The sequence below is a fragment of the Gadus morhua genome, chromosome 20, assembly GCF_902167405.1.
Source record: "Gadus morhua chromosome 20, gadMor3.0, whole genome shotgun sequence".
In the NCBI taxonomy this organism is placed as follows: domain Eukaryota; kingdom Metazoa; phylum Chordata; class Actinopteri; order Gadiformes; family Gadidae; genus Gadus; species Gadus morhua.
In genome coordinates this window covers 4,382,916-4,407,459 of record NC_044067.1, presented here as the reverse complement: position 1 = coordinate 4,407,459, position 24,544 = coordinate 4,382,916, and the positions used below count along the sequence as shown (strand labels likewise).

Genomic DNA, 24,544 nt, shown 5'->3' with positions numbered 1-24,544 from the left:
TATAGCAATGACCACTTAAACACTCAAATTCAGTGGCACTCCCCTTAAAATTAGGCAATTTATTAACAGCATTCAATAGCGCTTGCAACCGGGTGTTGCGGCTTGAGGGATTGAAAGTACTCTAGACATAAATGATAGATCAATGCAAGAGGCTAAGTACCAAACTATATTTATTGTACACAGTAAAAGGACAACAAAAAGAAAATGTACAATTATCTGTGAAAGATGTTAACCAATTCCCCCCAGCCTCTGAAGGCCAGTCCGGCCTCAGCCATCAGTCAGACCAGTGTGCCAGTAATGTCTTGACAAAGAACTCAAGAACTCCCAAAAAGAGCAATGCCTCAATGATTAGGTTGTAATGTAGCCGATCATGTGAACAACTTAGATTTTAGTGAATGAAGCCTGTTGGGGATAGAGGACTTGGACGCTGGGGGGGGGGGGATTCCCTTTTTTTATGGCCAAAGGACTGAGGGGGCATGAAAACACAAGTGAACTTATCCCTGCTCCAACGTGACGTAAAGCCTTTAAGTAGTGGGATCGAACACCCTGACACTATACTGCTTCATTCGGAAAGCTATTCACGTAACATTTTTGGTCCGGGTTACATTAACATCGTTTATTATCACTCCACTCAAGGCGAGCGACATAATTGAGGTCAAGTGTCCATATACATACTTCTCTTCTGTTCTTATAGTTAAAAATGGAATATGGATAAATCAGACATTAGTTTGACTGTTGCTCCTTAAAAGATGACTAACATGAGTTGTATGTATACGTTTATATATATATATATATATATATATATATATTTTAGGAAATCCAACATATCTTTATCTCAGCTCTCTTCCACCCAGTATACCGAGGGCGCAGTGCTCAGAACCGCAGAGTTTCACCGCAGGTACAGAAACAGACACTAAGTGGGCGATTTCATATTAATCTTAGGCATCGCTAACAGACCTCCCTTTGTGTTTCCCTGCGGGCCAGCTTGCTCGTGTCTGGAACATGTCATACTAGATAAATAGTACACACTACTTTAGCATTTTGAACACGGTGGCAATGTTAGGATCTGGCCACAACGAAATATCCCTGAATGAATTATAGAGCTTTCAGTTTGGGTGAAGGTAGAAGAAGGAAGGATCCAAAACAAAAGAAACAATGACAATGAGAGAAGAAGAAGTCGCTCTTCCGGGGGTCGTGTCCTCTGAGGTTCGTCCACGGTCCTCTTAGGAGAAGGAGCCTCCCGTCTGTTGTTGAAATACATCAATTGTGTCTTCGTCCTCCATCTCCAACTGAAAAACACAAATAAAACTGAGGCTCGGAACACAAACATAACAACACAACAGACATCCCCTCAACATCCATAGGGTATTATTTTAATCTGGCCTGTGACAATACACATATGGCCTTCAAGCGCCTTTATATGTGCATTGCTTCGGATGCCAAATTTATAAGCATCGGCCTACAGCACAACAGCAATGTGTGGTGGGAGTATACCTTGGTACCCTACCCACATCTATTCATCAAGACAGGATGTAAAAAGCCAGCGTTGCCATACAAAGCACCTTATAGTAAGAGCATGACATGTTTAGGTGGACCTAGATGTCGACAGCTGTACATGGGGGACTTGACACTTAATTTCAGTTACCGGAGAAATACAACTGCAACATAGAATCACTATGATAAAAGTAAAGGTCATTTATTGCGGGACCATTAAGTATTAACAAAAGGCTTTTGCGATAAGAAAAAGCAGAGTCAGTGAGAAAACGTAAAACATAAATCGCACCACACTTCCCTTGCCGTTGACGTCAGGTGAAGAATAATCGTATTATCTAGTAAACCCGCTACGCTCAGCTGAGAAAGTAGTTTATGGTCCCCAACAGCGAGGATACATCACCAGGCCCTAGCTGCAATGACCACCCACTGGGCTGTGGCTACTTTAAAAAGGGAGCAATGCTTGCATTCTACATGCAAACCACAACGACCGGGCAACAACTGGTGCTTCACCGTCCCATGTGTTAATACAGCAGTTTCTTATTTGAATAATACGCCTGCCTTGGGGTAAACTGTCAAGCAATAGGTGAAGAGCATCACAATCAAGTGCCGTGGGGCTAGACAGTACTGACTGGGGTGATAAAATATCTAAAGCTTACACAATAACAATGTTCTTTTCCAGGTTAAAAGTCCTTAATTATTGTGATGCAAGTTTCCTTTGCCAATAGTAACCCTGATCTTACAATTAAAAGAATAAAATAAAGGGCTGATAAAATGTGAGAATAAAATGTTTGGCCAAAAGTTTGACACTGTGGTTAACGTTCATCCTTGAGCAACTATTTTGAAACATAGACTTTGAGGCAATTCAACGACAAGCCATTGGAAAATGTCCATCAGTGACTTATCCGAGGAGTGGGCAATACATTCAACAACATTGCGGGACATGACAGAGGATAAAGAGTGTTTTCTGTCATAGGGCACCAACCTGTGCAGGGGTATCCGTCTCGTTGATTGGCTGTCCATCAAACCTAAACCTTATCTGACGAATCGCCAAGCCCTGCAAAACACAAGACAGACATGTTCTCAAAAACCAAACATGAAACATCAGACAAGGAGCTGGGGGAAATGTTGACATTCGGTTATTGATTGAAGAAAATGCAGCAGAAAAGGTGGCTCTTGAGTTTTCACTCGCCAGCCAAGTCATGGACTACATGACTTGAGTAGTAGACCCACCTGTCGTTCGCAGTATGCCTTCATTAACTTGCTGAGCGGAGTGTGCCTTTTGATTTTGAACTGTACGACCGACCCGTCTTGACCCGCTACTTTAAGATTAATATGGTCGTTCTCCGTCTTCACACCTTCCTGGAAAAGCACACACAAGCTCAGCATCCCGTGCACCACAACCTGCACCGAGGACCACCTACAGAACCGCACACAGACGAAACCCCTTGAGGTCTGCTGCAGAGGTGCGGGCACCACTCGCCTGGTGCTGGCTGAAGATGCGCACCCAAGGCTCTCCATCGGACTAGCATAGCAAGCTAGTCCGTGGTTAAACTGGCGCAGAAAGGCACAATGGCGCAAAGAAAAACACTACAAATCGTTCATTTATCAAACATCTTTTCTTCAGCAAACGTCAATATAGTTGATAATGTGTCAGACAAATAGTTTAGAGTAGAATGAAACCATCACAATGCAAGGATGTTCACATATAAAAGAAAGATCCGCACATTTGTCCACCTTTGTGATGTCGGTCTGCCCGCTCAAATGCTGCGCTATCTGAAGATGGTTGGCTAGGCTAGGTTAGCCACAAAGCTCACGTTAACTCACAAAGGACAGTATAAAACAATGATTACACATGCACAATAGTTTATTTCATGGCAAACCAGCACTAACCTTTGGCTTCTCTTCAGACATTGTGCAGATTTTCCCCGAGACCTCACTTCCAATGTGAAAACGGATTGCTATCCAGGCAGCGGGCAGTGCGTTAGCGGGTCTGCAGGCGGCTCTTCCTCGGTCTGTTAGGTTTCGACCGGGAGCGCGCACATTACGAAATTGTGATAGGACCATTCCATGTCACGTGTTTCGCATTTTTCGGGAACGTGGATACGTGTGCGCGCAAGCACATGTTCGCGTGCCCGTGGAGTCAGAAAAAGACAGGGACTATTTGCACAACTGATCATTCTAGGTTCGAACACACTGTTGATGTAGAAAATTCAGTTGTTTGCAAGTTTGTTGTGTCAAGTAGATCAAAGAGACACATACCTTCATCATACTGTATTGATGTGGTACAAAATACTTCAGAACAAACCATGAACATGTCAATGATGATCAATCTAAAGTGGATACAAACATTATTTGACTATAACATTAGCACAAAAGTAAATGATAATGCAAGGTTAATGTGAAATAGTATTTGCAATTCACAATAATAATTGCTAATACTTGGTTTACTAGCATTGCGCAAAAGTGACAAGTCAATTTAAGGCTTTACTCTTTTTGATAATGAAACATACATCATAACAGAAACAAATGACTACAGTGGAAAACATAATCACATGATATCTATGTAAGGCAAGAGGCAATATAATGAAATGTGATTCAATGGAGTGCATTATCAATTTACAAGGTTTAACTTCACATTCTTTATCTGTCATTGGCATGAAATAAAAATCTAACATCACAGTCTAACACATTCTACTTGATAGGAACGACAATCCACAGGGACCTAACGATACAACATCACAACAATTTCTGATTAAAGACACAATAGTTATTGAGATTCTGTTACTATTGCGTCTTCTTCGCCTGGATTGTTTCTTAATTTTCATCCATGCGTGAATAAGGATTCCCCTTTGTAAGACCTATTAAAAGGGAAACAACATTTCATTAAGAGCCCTGTGAAATATTTTTTACTGCTGTCACTGCAAAGTTTCAAGTTATCTATTAATGTTGAGTTAAGATTTACTTCTGGAATACATTTTAACTAGCATTTTATATAATTTATTACATCCTACAAGTTCCGATTGGTGACTGAACTATGACAAAGTCAGATCCCTCCCGTAGGGGGCGCCGTTAAATCATAAATTATTTAAGATCACATTTTAGCACCTTCGTCTGTTAATAAGTATACTGTTGATAAGAAAGGGAGAGTGTAATGTTTCCTTACAAAAATAAAAACAGGATTCATGCAGATGAAGGTTTCTTACCATATTTCTGCCTCACTTCTTCGTGACGCACATTCATCTCAGACTTTCTGTTTACATAAAAACCAAAGGCACTTGTTAAGATCAAGGATGTCTGAAGGTTGAAGGTGACCACTGCAACTTGTTGATAACGCTGACCGTATCTGGAGTCAAGCAGTACCCAGCACTCAATTACCTCTCATCCTTGCGGGCCTTCCTCGCGCGCTCCTGTTGGGCCGCTCTTGCGTCCTGTCGCTTGTTCCTGGAGTTCAACATAATCCACACAGTGAGCCGCTTAAAGGAACTCAAAAGTCCAACGGGACAAACGGGACTTGCTTGGCAGTTGGCCTCACAAGCAGAGACATGCTCAGAGTCTCGTAGCGTATAACAAAGACACCCACACAGGCAGGGATCTTACACCAAGTGCACAAACACACATGCACACACACACACACACACACAGACACACACACACACACACACACACACACACACACCTGAATAAACCATTCCCATTCCAATCACTAGTGAAGAGTGCATTTATGTTCAGCTTGAAGGTGGATTAGCGGAAATTAAGCCCATCTTGAACAACAGCATCTGAACTGAGCCGAACCTGGGTAAAGGCTGATGTAGGCTGACAAGCAACAATAGGAGTTCATTGTGTTCCTTCTTCTTGGCTGGGGAACTGAGCCAAATTACAAAGTACACTTAGCCTTGTGACTCGTGAGCCTGGTCACACATGCCCCTCAGCTGATTTGATGAAAAACGAAAGCGGTTTAATTCACTGCTTACCCGATTTTTTCACATTTACAGCAGCAGAAACAGCAAACCAGGATGGCAATGATGATGATGCCTGCCAGCACTGACATGGTAATGATCAGACTCTGGAAGTTGACTGAAGATGACACCAAACGTAACAAAGAGGGGACATGGGGGACATCATTATTACGACGTTGAGGGAAAATGGGACTTTGAGTGATACATGAACAATACGATTTTTGTTTGCTGGTCAGAATCTTCTTGTCTTACCCCAGCAGAGACCCCATCGTGCATTATTTAATGGACACACACTGGGTTTAGGCAGGATGCTTCTCACAGGGTAGTCCACACATTCCTTCGTTGACATGCACCACAAACACTGAAACAGACATACAAATGTGCTCCTTTTATTTTCATTGAATATTGAACAAAGGCTTCTACGTTATAGTGACATTTATTTTGTATATATTTAAGTATTTCTTTACTTACAGTGACATTCTTAAGGCAGTCTTCACAAGTGGTGTTGGACTTTGAGGCACAAGGGACTGAAATTGGAATTATAACATAATAATGTGAGCTTATTCACAGCAGGGCATGGCTATGACTGTTGTCATGTAATAACCCCTGCTGAACATGTAATAACCCCTGCTGAACATGTAATAACCCCATGTTCAGCAGTATTGTGAGTAAAACCAAGTGGAACAGACACATCGAGTTTAAAGCTGAGCATTTCGCATCCAGTTGCGCAAATGGCAATTTACAGAGACACAGATTTAATTTATTACAAAATCAAATGGAAGCTAAATTTATTTTGTGTCGTGCGGGAAAAAAAATACGAATCGCAATGATCCGGTTAAAGGGAGAAACGGGTTTGTTTTGGTCACGTTTTGATCCTGAGGTAAACTTGTGACCTGAGCCAATAACCAGAGGAGAAGCTAAGTGGCTAATGAAGTAGCAACAGAACTCACCTCCCGGAGGATCCACGATCTGCGAGTCACCGCTTCTGATGCCGCTCATGGTGAAGATCAAAACTAAAAACGGTATTCTATACATTCCGGACATTTCGGGATTTGGCCAAAATTCTATCACTAAAGTAAAACTTTTGAGTCGCGGATTTGTAAGCAGCTGAAGGGGGGTGGATACCTTCCTTCTTTTTTCTTTTTTATCAAGGTCTGACGTCACGGGCCCCATGGGCCAAAGGAAGGCTTTCACAACTCTTATTTCATGCTCAGTTTCATTTCCTCATCCACACCACAGTGAAAAAAACAACCACAACCAAACTGCTTAATGAAATACAATAATTTATTAAAGCATATTTAAATTCAGTTATAAAACGTTGTCTTTTGTTCAAAACAAGCATAAGGAACAGTCGTGTTTCAACGGCAGGGAAGTCTCTGGAATGGCCGCCGGCAGCGTTACCAGAAAGCCTCCCTCTGGATCAGAGAGACTGGAGAGAGCAGTGGAAGACGGGTGGTGCTGTGACGTTAGGTGAAGACAATCTGTACAGTCTTAGTGGATTTCATTGTTATGGTGGGCAATAGCTTGGCAAATGCATGTTTCCCTGCTTTAACATCATTCAGAGTGTCCCAGACTTCCTGACATAGATTAAACATTCAACGAGCACAGCCAGCCATAACATTGGGACCTACAGCCTGTTCGTTTGAGACCTTATGACATTCCATTGATCACTTTTATGCACATACACTTTTGAGCACGTTTACATCCAATGTTGCATCAATCGTGGTACAATTTAGTTGTATCCGAGAACACACAATTCATTCAGAAATCCGTACATAAAACAGCATCATCACAATTAGTTTCTGTGACTGTCCTCACAACATCGGTGCTTGTGAATTCTCCCTGCCAAGCTCACTCTCTCCCGTCATCAATAGTCCACATAATAAATAAGCCACACAGACACTCGACACTATCTAAAAACAGACAAGATACATCCTTCAGACATGGGGTAGCCAAGCTGCGTCATGCTCGCTCCTCAGTCCTCAAGTAACAGCTTCAGTCGCAAATCATTTCAATGACCAACTCTGTTAAAAAATATAACAGATCAATACTGAGAAATAGTCTAACAGTAACGTTACACATACAAGCGGCAAACAGTTGAACAACCATTTACAGTAAATGGCACCTTTCGTGAAACGCATTGCCCTACAGGTTGGATTCCTCTTGTCTCTGCAAATGTATGAGAAGGCAAACGTTTCCATATCTAGAAACATGGTATTGCCCCCTTCGTACATTTGTAAATGGCCATATACATTGACTATTTAGTCAAAAATGGTGGACGTTGGAAATGTACTGTGAAAACCCACTTAAGGCAATAAAGTGTAGATGCTGTTCTGTTCTTATGATGTGGTATCGCCCGTTTACCTGAGGGACTCTAAACTACGGACAGGGACTTAAAGGGGAAAATGCTAAATGATAGTGAAAGAGCTCATTGCTTTTTACAGAATTGTCCGAGCATGTTATTTGATTTGTTACGCATGGTTGACGTTGAACATATAAATGCACGCTTGGTCGAATTCCCACCCTGGTTTAAGGTTGTAAATACAAAAAAGGAAAAATACTGGACGATGGACGATGACTACAGAAGGGAACTGTAAGCAAGATAACAGCTACCACCAGTGTAAATAACATGAGTAAGCGTCAAGGATATTCAAAACTAAGCCTGTATCAGAGGAAGCAATACCCTGTGGAGAAATTAGCTTATAGTTGTGCAGACGCTAGCGTTTTGTGTGTTGCAATAAGCAGGAGTTATTTTTGTCTTTCTGTACAAACTTTTGCAACCATTCTTCATATTGCCAAAGTTCGACAATATGGTTCAATGGTCACTCAAAGCTCTACGATTTTCTTCTGCAAGTGATTTTGCTTCGGGTCTTCCCTGGTCTTTCCCCCCATGGTCCGGTTGGGTCTGGTTCTGTACTGCCCAGGAACTGTCCTGTCCTGACCATCACCGGATCCAGTTGGTTCCGTAGCTCGACACAGATCTCACGCTACAACGCTTCTTCACGATCATGTTGATGTAGGCCTTCATGATCTTGGTGATCTCCCCGACCTGAGACGCACAGAAAACCAGAAATTAAGAATCAAGATGTTCTAAAAGCAATATAGCAATCAATGTCCCCCAGCAGAACATCACACGTGTGGCGTTGAGCCCCACAACAATGTGAACGTACCTGTGGCGTCTCAAATAACATCTCCCTCTCATCCACGGTGATCTTGTAGGTGCAGGGCTGTGGAGCGCCGAAGAAGACGATGTGCTCGTACGGGAAGGTCTCAAGAGGTTTGGGGTCTCCTCTCTTGTAGACCGAGATGTTCTCCGCACTCACACTGAGCCACAGATCGTGAGGGAAGCCTCCCTCTTTGCACTGCAAAGACAACACAAACAGCCCCGTCAAATCGACTCTCATGTCAACATCACAGGCTTTTTAACTCTCTCACACACACACACACACACACACACACACACACACACACACGACCAAACATCAAACCCAGTCTCCTGGGTCTTTACCTCCACATCAAACAGCGTGGACCCGTAGCCGGGCCACTCCTTGATGATGGTCATGTACTTCAGCATGGCTTGGTGCTGGTCGAGCCCCCGGATGCGGGACCACTTCTCCAGGATGCTGGCTCTGGTGGCCGACGTCTCCTCCTTGACCCACATCTCCAGCATCTGCTCCTCCTCCATGCGCTGCTTCTTCATGGAGCCCGTCTTCAGGCCTCTCCGCAGGGTGCCCTCCAGGAAGCTGGTCCTGCGCCGCTCCAGCGTCTGGCCCGTCTGGCCCGCGGCGCCGGCCCCCGCCTTGGTGAAGTGCAGGATGCGGCTGCGCAGGCGACCCATGGGGTACACGTTCTCCAGGGTCCAGTTGACCCGGGCCTTGTCGCCGTGGAGGAACTGAAGGCGCAGGGCCCCCAGGTGCTGCAGGGTGTCCTCCGGGGCGGGGAAGTGGCCGCTGGTCAGGCTCTCGTGCGCCTGAGGGGAGACCCGCGAGGGGAGGGTTTAGCGCCGGGAGGTGGACCTCACCTCTGGAGGGCTCTGTGTGAGCATCCCTACGAGTGCAGTGTGACTCACCTGCTCAAACATGAACGCAAACTCCACGCCCTCCTTGGGCATGCTCTCCACGTCCAGGAAGCAGTAGAGTTTGAAGTAGAGTTTCCAGTGTCCTTCGTCCTCCTCTTCCTCACTGCCAGCCAGTCTTATGGGGGAAATTATTCAAATGATTAATTGAACTGCACGTTTGTCGTTTTAAACTTTCCATCTTAACTGGGCGGCATATTTGACTCAAACAATGTGATCTCTCGGGCGACTTACCGCTCAAACTTAGCCAGAACGTCAGCAACGATCACCCGGCTCTCCACCGCTCGGTCGATGTTGTTCTTGTGCTCGAACAGAGCAAACATGTTCCTGCTGTCCTCCATCGCCAAGCCTCTGATCAGCTTCTCCACCACCTGGACATCAGGGCATTGACGTTAGTCAGACAATAAATCGCACTTTAAACTTTGGCAGTGCAGTGTTTTTGAAAAAAGCAGAAAATACAGCTACGAAGGTTCAACATTTATTAAGTAAGCAGATGCTTTTATCTAAAGCTAATTCAGATAGAGGAAAATCTGAAATGAACAGGTAGGGCTTAGGCATCTCGCTCAAGGGAACCTGCAGGTAGTCTTCAGACATTGGGAATCAAACCCAGCACCTTTCAACTCCAACAATCATAGGACCTACATTATCCGGCTCCTACACACATGAACTTTGTGCAAATGGAAACCTTCCTTTACTGAAGGGGTGTTCTCCTGTCTGTGCAGGAACATGAGATGTGAACCCATCCACAGCCTATCTACAGCCCGGTCTACAGCCTACCTCTCCAGCAGTGGTGTGGGAGTTGATGGAGATCTTGCAGGACCCCCCGCCGTGGCAGTAGACTGTGGTGGTCATCTCCTGTCTGGTGAGGAGGGCGACAATCTCTTCCTGGGAGGGAACGTACTCCCGGCACTTGGTCTTCTTTAGCGACTCGCCGATGAAATGGGCAAACAGTTCGATCTCTGAGCCAGGAAACAGCTCCTTAATCCTGGGGGATCACCCAAGATGAAGAAGTTTATAAAGATATGTGAAGGGAACACAGGCGAGGTATATTCGGGTCATTGCGATATTTGTTTACAGACTCTTAAATAACGAGGAAATCAGTAAAGTTAAATTCCATTCTATATTGACCAAAAATACAGCAATAAAGGCATCTCTGAGACGGTAGCGGTTCCGACTGAGCTCTGACCCGATACCTTTTGAGGTGGAACTTGAGGTAGCGCAGGATACCCCTGCTAGGGAGGAAAGTGCAGCCCATACAGGTGAGCAGGTGCCAGTGGGCGCGATTGGCCAGACTGTTGGGTTGGGGAACGTGATTGGTCTGTTTGATCAGCTGACAGTAGACCTCGTCTCTGAGGGGCCGCAGGTCCTGGCAGGTCTGCAGGATGCCCTGGATGATGGGCACGGGGTCCGACACCGCCTCCATCTCCTGCAGGGAGTTGAAGATCTTCACCGCCTCGTCCTGAAGGCTGGAGTAGCCCTTCTCCTTTTGCACTGCAGGGAACGGACACAGACACAGGTTGGACTCCAAAACACACAGCCGGAGGTTCATTACATTTATATTTTACATTTAGGTGGATTTTGCTGACGCTTTCATCCAGAGCGACATACACCCATTCATTCACACATTCACACACTGACGGTCGAGTCAACCACGCAGGGCGACAGCCAGCTCGTCGGGTGCAGTCAGGGTGAGGTCGTCTCGCTCAGGGACACCTCGACCCTCGGACACTAGGAGGAGGCGGGAATCGAACTAGCAACCTTCCGGTTTCCAGTCAACCCCCGCTCTACCTCCTGAGCTAGTGCCGCCCCAGGTTCATGAAACTCGATACTAGTGTTCAACGGTGGATTGAACACCAGGCTTCTGCACTTACGATGGACACTGACGTCTCCGTAAGGCAGTGGCAGGAGAGGGGAGTGCAGGGGGTGCTGGGTGTATCTCAGGATGGGGTTCCTCCAGTAAGTCTGCTCCACCGCCTCCACGTTCAGACTGCTCTCCTGGGGACGGAGGGAGGAGCGAGAGTCATCCAGTGGTTCATAGATCATGAACTCAAAATCCTAAGTTGTAGGCATTGCTGTAGCATGCAGGTAGCAGGAGGAAGCACTTAAAAAGGTTGAATGTTTGTCATTCAATTATTACATTTAATTGCGCCGGGGAATCTCACACAATCCCACAGAGTAATTCAATCATTTGCTTCCAAAGCACTTTTGTAAAACCTCAAATGGGTACAAAATGAACTGCAGTAATTCAGTAATTCAAACACAACCGGATCAATAACACAAGGAGCACTTGAGGAAGAGTAGGAAAGCAGAGTAAAAGAAAAGGTACACTATGCACTCACTCCACTATGTGGTGCTGTCAGCCCAATAGACAGATAATGTGCATTACCGTTCCTCTACTGGCAACGGCTGTGTGTTTATACATTCCTATTGGACCGAACCCAAACACGGCTTTGAGAGTCTGACAAAAACATTACCAGATTAACAGCCGGCACGAAAACATATTATTCAAAGAGGTTGTCGAATAAGAATGGCATAGTGTACCTTTAGGCAGCATCACCCCCACAAACACACACACACACACACACACACACACACACACACACACACACACACATACACACACACACACACACACACACACTTTATTTAAGTACCTCACTTAAGAACTACATTGTCAGCAACCGGGTTAAGAAGCTGGCATGGATTCGAGTTGCCAAAGAAATGCAAATGAAAACCGGTTAAATAATGAGTGAATTCAACAGGCGTTACTGGGCAACCGTCATGATGGGTGACGTCGGGTCGTGTGCTCTCTGTGAGGGGTCTCTCTACCTTGATGTCCCTGATGAGCTGCTGGGTGGGGGTCTCGATGGGCACCTTGCTGTCGATGGCCCCCTGTATGGCGGACGCCCACCTCATGGCCTCGTTCAGCATCTTGGTGTACAGGCGGTACGAGTGCTTGCGCCCGTGGACGATGATGTTCCAGTAGCCTGTGTGAGGTCAGAGGGGTGTCAGACCGATGGGTCCATTCTTGGCAGTCTGCCCTTCGACACGTCATTCAGGGGTTAAAAGGACATTACACAAAGGAGAGACGTGTTCTACATTTTCTTTTTTATATTTTAGGGCTTTTAGAAGACGCTTTTATCCAAAACACTTACAACGGTTAATCCACAGTCACATACGGAGTAAATCATGCAGGGCGATAGCCAGTTCGTCGGGAGCGGTGTCTTGCTCAGGGACAACTCGACACTCGAGGAGTAGGGATCCAACTAGCAACCTTCCAGTTACAAGTCAACCTGCTCTACACCCTGAGCCAAGCCAAACACATGTCCGTTCCACGTTGCACGATCCTTGTTTCAGCCCAGTGATTCTCAAGGCCTGGGTGAGTTCCTCGACGTTCCTCAACGAGACCTCTGGCAGGAACCAGAGGAGACCTCAGAGCATGTGTGGAAACGTACCGCTCTCCTTGAAGACCTTCTCGTCGGGCTGGACGATGGAGCAGAGGCTGTTGAGCACCAGGGTGCCCAGCTTAGCACCACTGCGCTCCGAAGTCTTGTAGTAGTCCAGAGAGCTGGTGGTCAGGACGAACCAGCGCTTCTTCAGCTTCAGGGACGTGCTCTTGGCGCCCGATTTCATCTCTTTGTGGAGCCAGCCTAGCGTGAGATTTTCAAAGTAAAAGTTGAAAAGAAATGTCAATGTTAATAATATTAAATAAGTTCAGCAAATCAAAGTTGCACTACAGTGCAAATAAGCTATCTTTGCTTACATAAAGGTCATATATCCAATTATGGTTTCTGTTGATAGTAAACGCATCACTTGCTGTGCTTACTGAGCATTTTAGACAAGACAATATTTACAAAACACCAAAGTAATGCGTGTGTGTAAGCTGTTAGAGTTTAATTCGATTTAAGTAAGGAATGAGCTACTACGGGATAAAACGTGGTTGGTGATTCGGCCGAGGTGAAGCCGATGTTGCTTACTACGGCTGAAGTACATTATTTCCAATATTTTATTGAATTACAAACATATGCAAATATTCCTCCACTGTGTTTTTAACCACATTAATTTTTTGCTGTCACGGAAACATCTGTTCGATAGTTTTATTTAACTGTTGATTTAAATGTTGGATTTGTAGTGCATTGATTAAAAACAGTTAAAAGTCAGAAGTGCAAAATAATACACACACTTGGCATGTCAACGACCAATCAGAATCAAGCATTCAACACATTGACTTTAACTTTAGACTTTATTGTCCCAAAAGGGAAATAATTTTTCACATCACAAGTACAGGTAAGGACCGCACACCGACAGTTACCAACAAACGGACAACAAACACAACAAAAATAGCATGCCGACAGACATTGCGGTATAACAGCAACCAAACAACCACATCCACTGACCCCGGACCAGAAACTCCTGGCCGTCGACCCTGGCGTCTCCCTTGGGTTTCTGCAGCAGGCTGATCCAGTGGTGCATCTCTTCCGCCATGTCCGTGTTGCAGTGGATCACCCGGTTGGCCGTGATGATCACAAAGGAGTTGGGCCTGGGAACACATCGGACAAGCGGTGATTATTGCAAATGGAATGGAATGGAATTTCGGCCCATTCATGCACACATTCACACACCGACGGAGGTGTCAGCCATACAAGGCGACAGCCGGCTCGTCGGGAGTGGTCAGGGTGAGGTGTCTAACTCAGAGACACCTCGACACTCGGACGAGCAACCTTCCGGTTACCAGCCAACCCGCTGTACCTCCTCAGCCACATGGTTTCTGTTCTGGGGAGGGGACTACGACGGGTGACTGTGAGAACCAGAGCAGATCGTCTGGGCTGCTTGGAAGACTCACCTGTCAGGATTGTCTGACGCACACACGGAATCTATCAGGCCTACGTCCAGCGTGCCCTACGGACAAAGGAGCGATTCATAAGTGAGAACCTCATCATCACTGTCATCATGTAATCGGATTAGGAGAGCAGAGATAATGTCATAAACGCCAGAGGCTCACGGTAAACAATACTTTAAGGATGATCTCGTCAATCCAAGAGAAAATTTGGATGCAAACGTATATTTCAATTATTTCTAATTTCGACAAATTATAGGACTGACCAGTCCAATCTAAATCTGGGATGTGGTACCATGCCCCGATTTAATTGTTTTAAAAACAATGAAATGAAAACCAGGCCTTGTGATTAGCCTACAATTTATTGAGTTGCATGCTTCCAAATCCGAGCAGTATAAGGATAAGTATAAGTCTGAGTATAAGGATAAGTATCTGGCCCTGGGAAGGGAGCCAGCACTAACCACTGCATTCTTTGGGTTGGCCTGCTCGTGGTGCATCTCCATGCGCTGCTCCGGGCTGGCAGTGTGGACGCGACTCAGCACATTGAACCAACCGCTGGGGGGTCAGCAAGAGTTCACAGCAGAGAGGGAGAGAGGGAGAGAACCATGTGAAAGGAATTAGCACGTTTCAGTTCCACCGTTGGCCAGCAGGGGGAGCTTGGCTTCTAGGTGTTAATTCTGTGGTAACGTGATGAAGGCTAATGTAATGTCGGTGGTAGGGGGGTCTGGTACAATGATAGACGTTTATAAAGGCGTACCTGGCGTCCTCTGGGGTTTCTGCGTAGATATGGTAGGTACGTTCCTCTGTAACAATGTTCAGGGCGTTTTCCTTTTCGTGGTTATCGACAATTTGCCTTTAAAAAAGAAACATTCCGAAATTAGTTTGATATAATGACACTCGAGATGATATTCTGTGTGAAAATGAGTTGCAGAAAATGAAAGCTGACCTAGCTTTACGAAAAACAAAGTCTGTCTGGGAGAGAGCGAGAGAGAGAGAGAGAGAGAGAGAGAGAGAGAGCAAAGGAAATGAAGAGACAGAGAGAGATAAAGAGAGGGAGTGAGAGTGAAAGAGAGACAAAGAGTGAGCGAGAGAGAGTGAGAGAGGGAGCAAAGGAGACAGGAAGTTGGAGAGCGACACAGAGACAGAGTGAGAGAAGGAGACGGGGAGACGGAGAGGTGGAGAGACAGAGTGAGAGACAGAGACAGAGACAGAGAGAGAGAGAGAGAGAGAGAGAGAGAGAGAGAGAGAGAGAGAGAGAGAGAGAGAGAGAGAGAGGGAGTGAGTGAGTGAGTGAGTGAGTGAGTGAGTGAGTGAGTGAGTGAGTGAGTGAGTGAGTGAGTGAGTGAGTGAGTGAGTGGAAAGGAGACAGAGAGACGGAGGGACAGTGAGAGAGCGAGAGGGGGCTCCTTACTTGGCCGAGCGGACGTCGATGGTTCCCTTCAGCTTCTCCTCGCTGTCGTTCTCAAAGTACATGAGGCGGGACTCCCGCAGCACGAACCAGCGCATCTTCCAGTTGCGCCGCGACAGGGTGGACATGCCGCCGCCCTTCTTGTACAGCCAGCCCGACTTCAGGGAGTCCTGCTTGGCCCGGAACCACATGAAGGTCTCGTCCTTCAGCACGCACCAGCGGCGGCGCCACGGAATCATCAGGCCGCCTGGCGATCACACACACACACACACACACACACACACACGGTGATCAGGACACGGGCGGCAAGGTGCTTTCACCCGGGTCTAGTTATTCATCAATATCAAGTATATTCCTCAAGCGCTGATCTAGGTTTATTCATGAATATTTGTATTGCTCAATGTGTTCATCAATTTGAAGTACATTCATCGATTCGTAATATTTAATTTACAGTCCCATTCAAAATGGTTTGAATTATTATTATTGTTTAGACCTCAAAGTTGAACAGAATCGGATATCACAATACAACAGCTTATTATCATACCCCTCAAACAATATTTGCTTGTCATCGTTAAAAATATTGTCAGAACTAAAACCAGAATCACGTGCAATAACACAATTTTAACTGCAGACCGAAAGATATCATTAAATACAATAAAACAGAAAGTGAAAGTGTCAGTAATGAGCAGAAATAACGGCTTTGAAGACTTGAAGCATGTGAGGACATGATCTGGCAGTGTGTGTGTGTGTGTGTGTGTGTGTGTGTGTGTGTGTGTGTGTGTGTGTGTGTGTCTCTATTTGTGTTTCTGTCTGTCTGTCTGCCTGCCTGCCTGCCTGCCTGTGTCTGTCTGTCTGTCTGTCTGTCTGCCTGCCTGTCTGTCTCCGGGCCCACCACTCACTCTTCATGTAGAGGTAGCTGTGGAAGTACGGCGGACCGCTGCCGTTCAGCACGTTCACCCGCCCGTTGGACACCTCCTCGTCCGTGTCCACGTAGCACTCGTTGTCCTCGTCGCTCTCGATGAACTGCACACACACACACACACACACACACACACACACACACACACACACACACACACACACACACACACACACACACACACACACACACAAACACAAAACACTCTGTCAGCACACTAAGACTCTCATAAAACAACACTTTCTTTCATATATTGACAGCTTTTATTTCAGCTTTGAATTTTCAGTTGAAACGTTGGAGAAAGAAACCCTCTATCTATTTGTTTTGTGGCCAGTGTATGTTTTAGAGTTCCACCTGTATTTTTTTTTATAGATTGTATGCAAAAAAGAACAGATAAAAAAGAAAAAACCTGAGGAACTGGTTATCTCCAGCCCCTTTTGAAAACCACTTATTTCGGTTGCTTCCTCCTCAGATTTTTGATATCTGCAACACACTCCATAGATACACACGCACACCCATTAGCACACATGCACACACACACACAAAGGAACATGGACACACACACACACACACACACACACACACACAGGCACACGCACACACACACGCAGACACAAACACACATCAACACCCACCGTGCAGACACACATATCCAAACTAAAGCATACTGAGACACACACACATTCAATGACTCAATCATGCAAACTCATACACACACGCACACAAAAAATACATGCAAACACTTACACACAAAAACACGCGCACGTCCAACCATAAGAAGTCTGTCTTTGACTCGGGGCCAACTAAACCCTCCAATACATCACACACACACACATATAGAAACACAGGCATATAGACACACACACACACACACACACACACGCCCTCCGCTCCCCGTGCCATTTTGCTGAGCTAACAGAGTTGGTTCCCGGCGCTCCTCTTTGACTGGCAGGATCTGGGAACGGATTCACATGCACACGGACACGGCCAACACAATCATAACACAATCACTGCTCCAGTATTCCACTGTGATTCTAACACGCGCTGAGTGTTTGGACAGGAGAGGGGGAGATCCTGGCCTCAGCGCTGCTGGTCTGGTGGCGCCCGGAGGGGTGAGGGGTAATGAATGTGTGGGGGGTTGAACATTTGCAGAGGAAATAGAGGTGTGTGTGGGTGTGTGTGTGTGTGTGCGTGTGTGACCATGTGCTCAGTTTTTGTGGGGAGGGATACAAGTGTATGTGTGTGACTATGTGCTCAGTGTGTGTGTGTGTGTGTGTGTGTGTGTGTGTGTGTGTGTGTGTGTGTGTGTGTGTGTTTGTGTTTGTGTGCGTGTGTGTGTCAAGCCCGAACCGAGGCTTAAGTACTGAGGCACGACTGAGGCAGTATCACAACGTCGGATCATTTACGGCAAATATTATGAGTCAATTCAAAATTTCCCGACAAGATTAAATGTTTGGATTGGATGGACATGATGGGATTCCAAAGGAGCTCTGACGGCTGATTCAATATCCCATAATACTCTGTGTTATGCAACAGAAGACTGGGACCCACCCGGGGGGCCGTGGTGTTATATTTAGAATTACATTTAAGGAATTTAACAGACACTTTCATCCAAAGCGTCTGACAATCAGTACATTTGTCAGAAGAAAGCGACACAATAATATACTGCTGTCGGTAAGGTAAGGATGTTCATACAACCACTAGCAAATCGCTAGCTTAACCAATGCCCCGTACACAACAAGGATAGCTAGGATGAGATGCTACACAATGCTAAGCACTATTTTTAAGGGCCAGGACGCACAACATTCAATAAGTGCGTAAGAGGGGTGGGAGGGGTGTGTCTATACAGAGTCTAGGTGAACTCTGAAACAGGTGAGTCCTGAGTCCCTTGCGGCGGTGTGTGTGTGTGTGCAGTGGCGGTTTTAGGCACGGGCGAACCAGGCAGCCGCCCGGGGCGGCATATTTGTGGGGGGCGCCAAGTCACATGGGGGGCGCCACGAGCAGTAAAAAAGAAATCGCGCTGCGTAGCGGTTATCAATGAATTACCACATAACATTGTGTTGGGAATAGGTATTTTGGCGCCCCCTCTGGCTGCAGGCGCACACCTGCTCGTTGAGAAGGTGCCGTGCGCAGACGGAATGAAACCCCCACTGAAGCCCGTAGGTTCACGATACGTGCCCCCCCTCTTGCCCGGGGCGTAACTGGACGTAGAACCGCCACTGTGTGTGTGTGTGTGTGTGTGTGTGTGTGTGTGTGTGTGTGTGTGTGTGTCGGTGTGTGTGTGTGTGTGTGTGTTTCCGTGGACGTACCGAGTCAGAGCTGCCCTTGAAGGAGTCCAGGCTGTTCTGGGTGCAGGACGACTCCCTCAGCACGTCCTCGTCCGTGCCGTGGCCGTCGTTGGTGCTGGCGCCCGAGCTGCCGTGCACCTCCTCGTACTCGTCCTGGTCGTAGTCCGACTCCGCGTCCGGCGGGGGGGGGGCGCCGCGAGGAGGGGGAGGCGGCTGCCCGCCGGGGAGCTCCGCCTCCGACGTCAGCGCCATGCTGACGTACGGCTGCCGTCCCCCGTTGGTCAGGACCGGGGGAGGCGGCGTCGGGGTGCGGCACCGCTGGTGGGTCACCACGGTGGAGTGCCACGACCCCCTGGGCGTGGCGGCGGAGGAGGGGGCGGAGTAGGGGTCCACCGGACCCTCCGCGAAGCCGGGCGGAGGCGGGGGCACGCTCTGGAAGACCTCCTGGTCCAGCAGGGGCGAGGCGGGGAGCGGGAGGTCGGGCAGGGGGACGCACTCGTCGTCGGCGTGGAACCCTTCGTCCGCCTCCTCCTCCTCCTCCTCCTCCTCCTCTTCCTCCGCCAGCGGAGCGGGGGTCTCGGCGGGGTCGTGGAGGTTCTCCTCGCTGGAGAGCGACGGCTCCAGGCCGCCGAAGTCCAGCAGGTCCAGGAACTCGGTGGCGACGCGCGACGCCTCCTTCTCCAGCCGGTAGATCTCAGCGTCGCGCCGCTGCCGCAGCTGGTCGCGCCCGTCGTCGCCCAGCAGCGACACGCCGTCCTCCTGCTGCCGCTGCAGCCGCTCGATCTCCCGCTCCAGACGCTGGATCTCCTCCATCTGGCGGCTCTCCTCCTCCGAGGCGTGGCCCGGGACGGGGCTGCGGGACAGGGAGCGCGACAGCTCCTTCTGTCGGGGGCATGGATGGAGGAGTTAGGGGACCGTGCTTCACCGTACCGCCTAACATTCACCCGTTCATGCACACATTCACACACCGACGGCGGTGTCAACCCATGCAAGGCGACAGCCGGCTCGTCGGGAGCAGTCAGGTTGAGGTGTCTTTTCTCAAGAGACACCTCGATACTCAGCTAGGAGGAGCCGGGGTTCGCACTAGCAACCTTCCGGTTACCAGCAAACCCGCTCTACCCCCTGAGCCACATGCCGCCCTTGACCTCGGGGAAGTCAAAATATTCATACTTTATTATCACCAGTCTTTTTGATATTGATGTTTAGTTGTATCGTCTGCTGCTGTTGTGGCTACATATGCCCATAAAGATTAATAAGTGAACCAGCCGTCCATCTAAGCAGTGTCAGTGAATGAAGGGAAGCTGTCCCACAACACCTGGCCTCTCATCACATCTCAACTCGGTTTACCTCTAGCGTCGCACTCTGAGAAGCTCTTGCATAATAAGGGCTAAATAAAGCAACATGACCTTGGTTGGGACAAACAGACATTCAGGGAAAGTCCACGGTGTTGTGCCGTTCTCAGCACAAGGAGATAAGTCTCACCTTCTGACACGCAGCGTTAACCACCAGCGAGTTTCTGAGGACAGAATTAGAAACATTGTTGTCAATAATCAGAAACATTGTTATGAATAACAACAATTTTAGCAACAGTTCTCTTTCGCTTACAGCTGCTCGTCCCAGGTTGGATTAATAGGACTATAACGCCTGTTCCTAAACACACATTTCACTTTTCAAAATGCTACCTTTCAAGTGACTTTTATTTGCTTACTTCTCTCAAAGGCAGATTATGATATCAACTTTAAACCATTCTGCCATCGGCACTCTGTACCTGGTCGAGTGCCCCAAAGCCACCGCATTCTCCTGCGCCTTCTCCTTGATCCTCTGCTCCTCCATCCTCCTCAACTCCTCCTCCTCCTCCTCCCGCCTCCTCATCTGCTCCTCCTCCACCCGACGACCCCTCTGTCTCTCGGCCTCCTCCGCCCTCCTTCGGTCCTCCTCCTCCTCCTCCTCCTCCACCTCCTTCTGCCGGCGCCTCATCTGCTCCTCCTCCAGCCGTCTCTGCTCCTCCTCCTGCTGCTGCAGCTGCCGCTGCTGCGCCTGCTCTAGGCGCCTCCTCTCCTGCTGCTCCTCCTCCTCCAGCCTCCGCCTCTTCTCCTCCAGGATCTGGCGGCAGAGCGAGCGGGCCAGGTGACCGCGGTGGTGCTTCTGCAGCACCAGGGTGGCCGAGCGAAGCCGCAGGAACACGCGCCTCCAGAAGTGGGCGCGGTAGTTCTTCTGGATGGTGACCACGCTGGACAGGACCCTCTTGTACTGCTTCCTGTGGAGGTGGGGGGGGGGGGGGGGTTAATGATCGAGGGCAGCACTGCGTTTCAGACTGCTGCTTTTTGCGGTGGGGGCGTTTAAAACGAAGCCACAGGAAACCTGGATGCGATATTTAACTTGCGTTTGCCAATGTGGACCGATGTTGTCACCTCAATTAACATTGTGGTGATGTTCAACTCCCCTTCCACCCCCCCCCCCCCCCCCTCCAACCCCCCCCACCCCATCCCGCAAGCAGACACAGCAACATGGGCTTTGTCGCATTCCATTACAAAGTGAAGGGGTCGCGTCACGTCCGACGGCCGTGCACTGCAACGGTGTAGCCCATGTGTGAGGGACCCCAGTACCCCCAGTCCTTAACGCCATCTCCCCTCCAACGGGAGTACCGTGAGGGTGGGAGCGCGGGGGGGCGATGAGACGCGAGCCCCCCCTCACCACACCAAGCCGTGTGGGGGGGGCTCAAACAAACACTGTCCGCTACACACTGTCAGCCACACACTGTCAGCCACACACTGTCCGCTACACACTGTCGGCTACACACTGTCGGCTACACACTGTCGGCTACACACTGTCAGCTACACACTGTCGGCCACATGGTGTTTATAGTCTGATGCGCTGGGGCTGAGCCAATGTGGCAGTGTGGGTGGGTGTGTTTACAGACACACACAGACACACAAACACACACACACACGTGCAGGCATACATACACACTGGCACACACACACACACACACACACATACACACAGGCACACACACACACACACACAGGAATACACACATACAGACACACACACATGCACACAGGCACACACATAGGCACACACAGGAATACACACATGCAGACACACACACACACACATACACACAGGCACACACAGACACAAAGGCATACACACACACACACGCACACACACACACACACACACACACACACGCACACACACACACACACACACACACACAGCCCCAAAACCCACATAAACACGCATGGCTTGTGTGGGACCACCCACCCAGAGGGCTCTGACCTATGACCCCACAACACTAAAAGCCAACCTCACCGCAGCTTTTCCCACAAACCACTCGACGCGAGGGAACACCGCATATTTCACCGTAACCATAATCAAACAGACGTCGTCAAACACGGTTCGGCCAACCTTGCCACCTGCTCTGCGATAACGGAAAGAGAGAACTGTGGAACCCCTGAACCCGAGCCGTGTCCCCGGACCCGTTCTGGCCCTGCAGAGACCCAGAGGTCTGGGGTTACAGCGTGCTGCATAAGACAGCATGCTGTCACAGGTTTAGGTTACATGTGCGGGGTCCCGGGCGGATTCCTAAAACCTCCATCATGACAGATGTCCCGGTCCCGTGTGGAAACGTGCAATGTAAACAAAGACACGAACGAATCAATCATTCGACGGACGAACAAGCAGACGGACAGACGGACAGACAGACAGACATTACAGACAGGCGTGCAGGCGTGCAGGTACCCTGCATTCTTTGGGTGTACAAAACAAACACGCGATGAACGCCGCTGTTGACTCTGCCCCGCCGAGGTCTCCGATAGCTATCTGAGAGGACTGGCTCTGCAGGAACAGCGTAGCTTAGCAACATGACCTGTGAGCTCCGACCGTTGGTGAACGATCTCCCTGGTTCTGCTGCGCGGCCGACACGCATGGCAGCAGGGAGCCCTTCAGAACGCTGCCCCCAAGCTACGACAGTGTTTCATCTGTTACTATACCTATCGCCCCACGGCATTACATCGACTGTGAGGTAACCTCAATGTTCAAACGTGTGTTTATTCTAACACACCAACACGAGCACGCACACACACACACATACGCACGTGCGAACGCACACGTGCATGCACACACGCAGACACACACACACACACACACACACACACACAACCATGCAAATGCAGCATGCAAACGCTGCAATGTACAGTGCATACAGCCACACACATGCACACGCACGCACGCACGCACACACACACACACACACACACACACACACACACACACACATGCACGCATACACGCACACACACACACAGTGCATGGAAAGATTTTCATAAAAAGACAAAACAACAAGGTCCCCATCGCGGTTCTCCAGACCCTCACCAGAGCCCCCCCAGCCCCCAGCCCCCAGCCCCCAGCACCCAGCCCCCAGCACCCACCTGGCCACATAGCTGAGGACGTGGGCGCGGATCACCATGCCGGCCCGCCGTCGCTCCTCCTCCCGCTGCTTCTCCAGCCTTTGCTCCAGGGCCTCTTTCAGGAAGACCTGTGTGACGTCCAGCACCACGGGGGAGGCAGAGAGAGAGGGGGAGACAGGGAGAGAGAGGGGGAGAGAGAGAGAGTGAGAGAGAGAGAGAGAGAGAGAGAGAGAGAGAGAGAGAGAGAGAGAGAGGGAGAGAGAGAGAGAGAGAGACAGAAGAGAGGTGCAACACGATCAGTTAGTTCCTCTTGCGTCCGTCCGGCGACCCGCTGCGACCAGTCAGGCCTGTCTCGGCTGGCACTGTCCCTGGCTCGCTGCAGCACAGCAGTGCGCGTGTGGGTGGCTGGGTGCTTGACGCGGTGGTGGTGGTGGTGGTGCTGGTGGTGGTGCTGGTGGTGGTGGTTGCGAGGGCAGAGGGGGAAGCCTGCGAGGAGGCTAACGACTCTCCCTGACTGCGGAGTGGGGCAGAGGGGATCGGGGGATCCGGTGGCTAAGGCTGCTGCTGCTGCTGCTGCTTCTGCTGCTGCTGCAGGGACTCATTGTAATCCTGCGTCCTTCCCGAGCGGTTTCCCTACACTGCTGCGACTGCTGCTGCTCTCTTCGCCCGACTGACGTGCACGGGCAGAGAGACACGGGGAAGGGGGAGAGAGAGAGAGAGAGAGAGAGAGAGAGAGAGAGGGAGACGGGGGAGGGAGGAGGGATGGAGGGGGAGGGAGGTGGCTGGGGTCCAGAGTACAGGACACGCCCCTCCTGGCTGTCATGCAGGAAGGAGGGTGAGTTTAGTTAACCCTTCCCTAACTCCTGAAGTAGCCTGAACTATTCTCTTTAGTCTCCGGCTCTCTTGTCTATAGAGAGAATAGGGAAGGTTTCACTGTGAACAGGCTGAGATGACAAAGCGAAATCATCACAGGGACGACCTGATTGCACTGCTTTAGAGGCAGATATGTTCTAAATGGACAGCTCTTACCGTGCTCTGATAGCATCGCTGGGACAGAAAGTATCTGAGTGAACATGTTCTGTTGTGTGTACTATGTTTATTAATGTTGTGGTAGTGTGTTTGTGTATGTGTTTGGTCTGGGTGTGTGTTTGT

The 24,544-nt window shown here is 48.8% G+C and overlaps 2 protein-coding genes across 2 annotated transcripts in view; both read right to left on the bottom strand.

Moving 5' to 3' along the window:
* Positions 1-153: 153 nt before the first annotated feature.
* On the bottom strand, positions 154-6,604 carry sumo3b (small ubiquitin like modifier 3b). The gene is made up of 10 exons (XM_030344239.1): positions 6,401-6,604; positions 5,922-5,977; positions 5,703-5,811; positions 5,466-5,568; positions 4,870-4,935; positions 4,698-4,744; positions 3,385-4,352; positions 2,725-2,853; positions 2,477-2,548; positions 154-1,289 (listed from the first exon to the last, which is right to left on the bottom strand). The coding sequence occupies exons 7-10, from the start codon at positions 3,556-3,558 to the stop codon at positions 1,224-1,226; spliced, it is 441 nt and encodes a 146-aa protein (XP_030200099.1). The 5' UTR covers positions 3,559-4,352; positions 4,698-4,744; positions 4,870-4,935; positions 5,466-5,568; positions 5,703-5,811; positions 5,922-5,977; positions 6,401-6,604; the 3' UTR covers positions 154-1,223.
* Positions 6,605-6,716: 112 nt separating this feature from the next.
* The window catches only part of myo10l3 (myosin X, like 3), a 69,395-nt gene continuing 51,567 nt past the window's right edge, over positions 6,717-24,544 (bottom strand). The window contains exons 22-41 of the mRNA XM_030344227.1: positions 23,414-23,520; positions 20,746-21,234; positions 20,460-20,493; positions 18,999-19,859; positions 16,670-16,793; positions 15,774-16,017; positions 15,120-15,215; positions 14,824-14,917; positions 14,369-14,424; positions 13,923-14,065; positions 12,981-13,175; positions 12,355-12,512; positions 11,397-11,520; positions 10,719-11,016; positions 10,303-10,510; positions 9,760-9,896; positions 9,520-9,643; positions 8,959-9,420; positions 8,621-8,812; positions 6,717-8,499 (exon numbers count right to left, since the gene is read on the bottom strand). Of these exons, the coding sequence (XP_030200087.1) occupies positions 8,395-8,499; positions 8,621-8,812; positions 8,959-9,420; positions 9,520-9,643; positions 9,760-9,896; positions 10,303-10,510; positions 10,719-11,016; positions 11,397-11,520; positions 12,355-12,512; positions 12,981-13,175; positions 13,923-14,065; positions 14,369-14,424; positions 14,824-14,917; positions 15,120-15,215; positions 15,774-16,017; positions 16,670-16,793; positions 18,999-19,859; positions 20,460-20,493; positions 20,746-21,234; positions 23,414-23,520 (4,251 nt within the window). The 3' untranslated portion in view covers positions 6,717-8,394. The remainder of the gene's footprint in view (positions 8,500-8,620; positions 8,813-8,958; positions 9,421-9,519; positions 9,644-9,759; positions 9,897-10,302; positions 10,511-10,718; positions 11,017-11,396; positions 11,521-12,354; positions 12,513-12,980; positions 13,176-13,922; positions 14,066-14,368; positions 14,425-14,823; positions 14,918-15,119; positions 15,216-15,773; positions 16,018-16,669; positions 16,794-18,998; positions 19,860-20,459; positions 20,494-20,745; positions 21,235-23,413; positions 23,521-24,544) is intronic.

Excerpts from the sequence above, each read along its gene's own strand:
- sumo3b (XM_030344239.1), bottom strand. The coding sequence starts at position 3,558 with ATGGTCCTATCACAATTTCGTAATGTGCGCGCTCCCGGTCGAAACCTA. Across the intron at positions 2,854-3,384 it reads TGTCTGAAGAGAAGCCAAAG|GAAGGTGTGAAGACGGAGAA; the intron begins GTTAGTGCTGGT and ends GTGCTTTTCCAG. Across the intron at positions 1,290-2,476 it reads AGACGGATACCCCTGCACAG|TTGGAGATGGAGGACGAAGA; the intron begins GTTGGTGCCCTA and ends TGTGTTTTTCAG.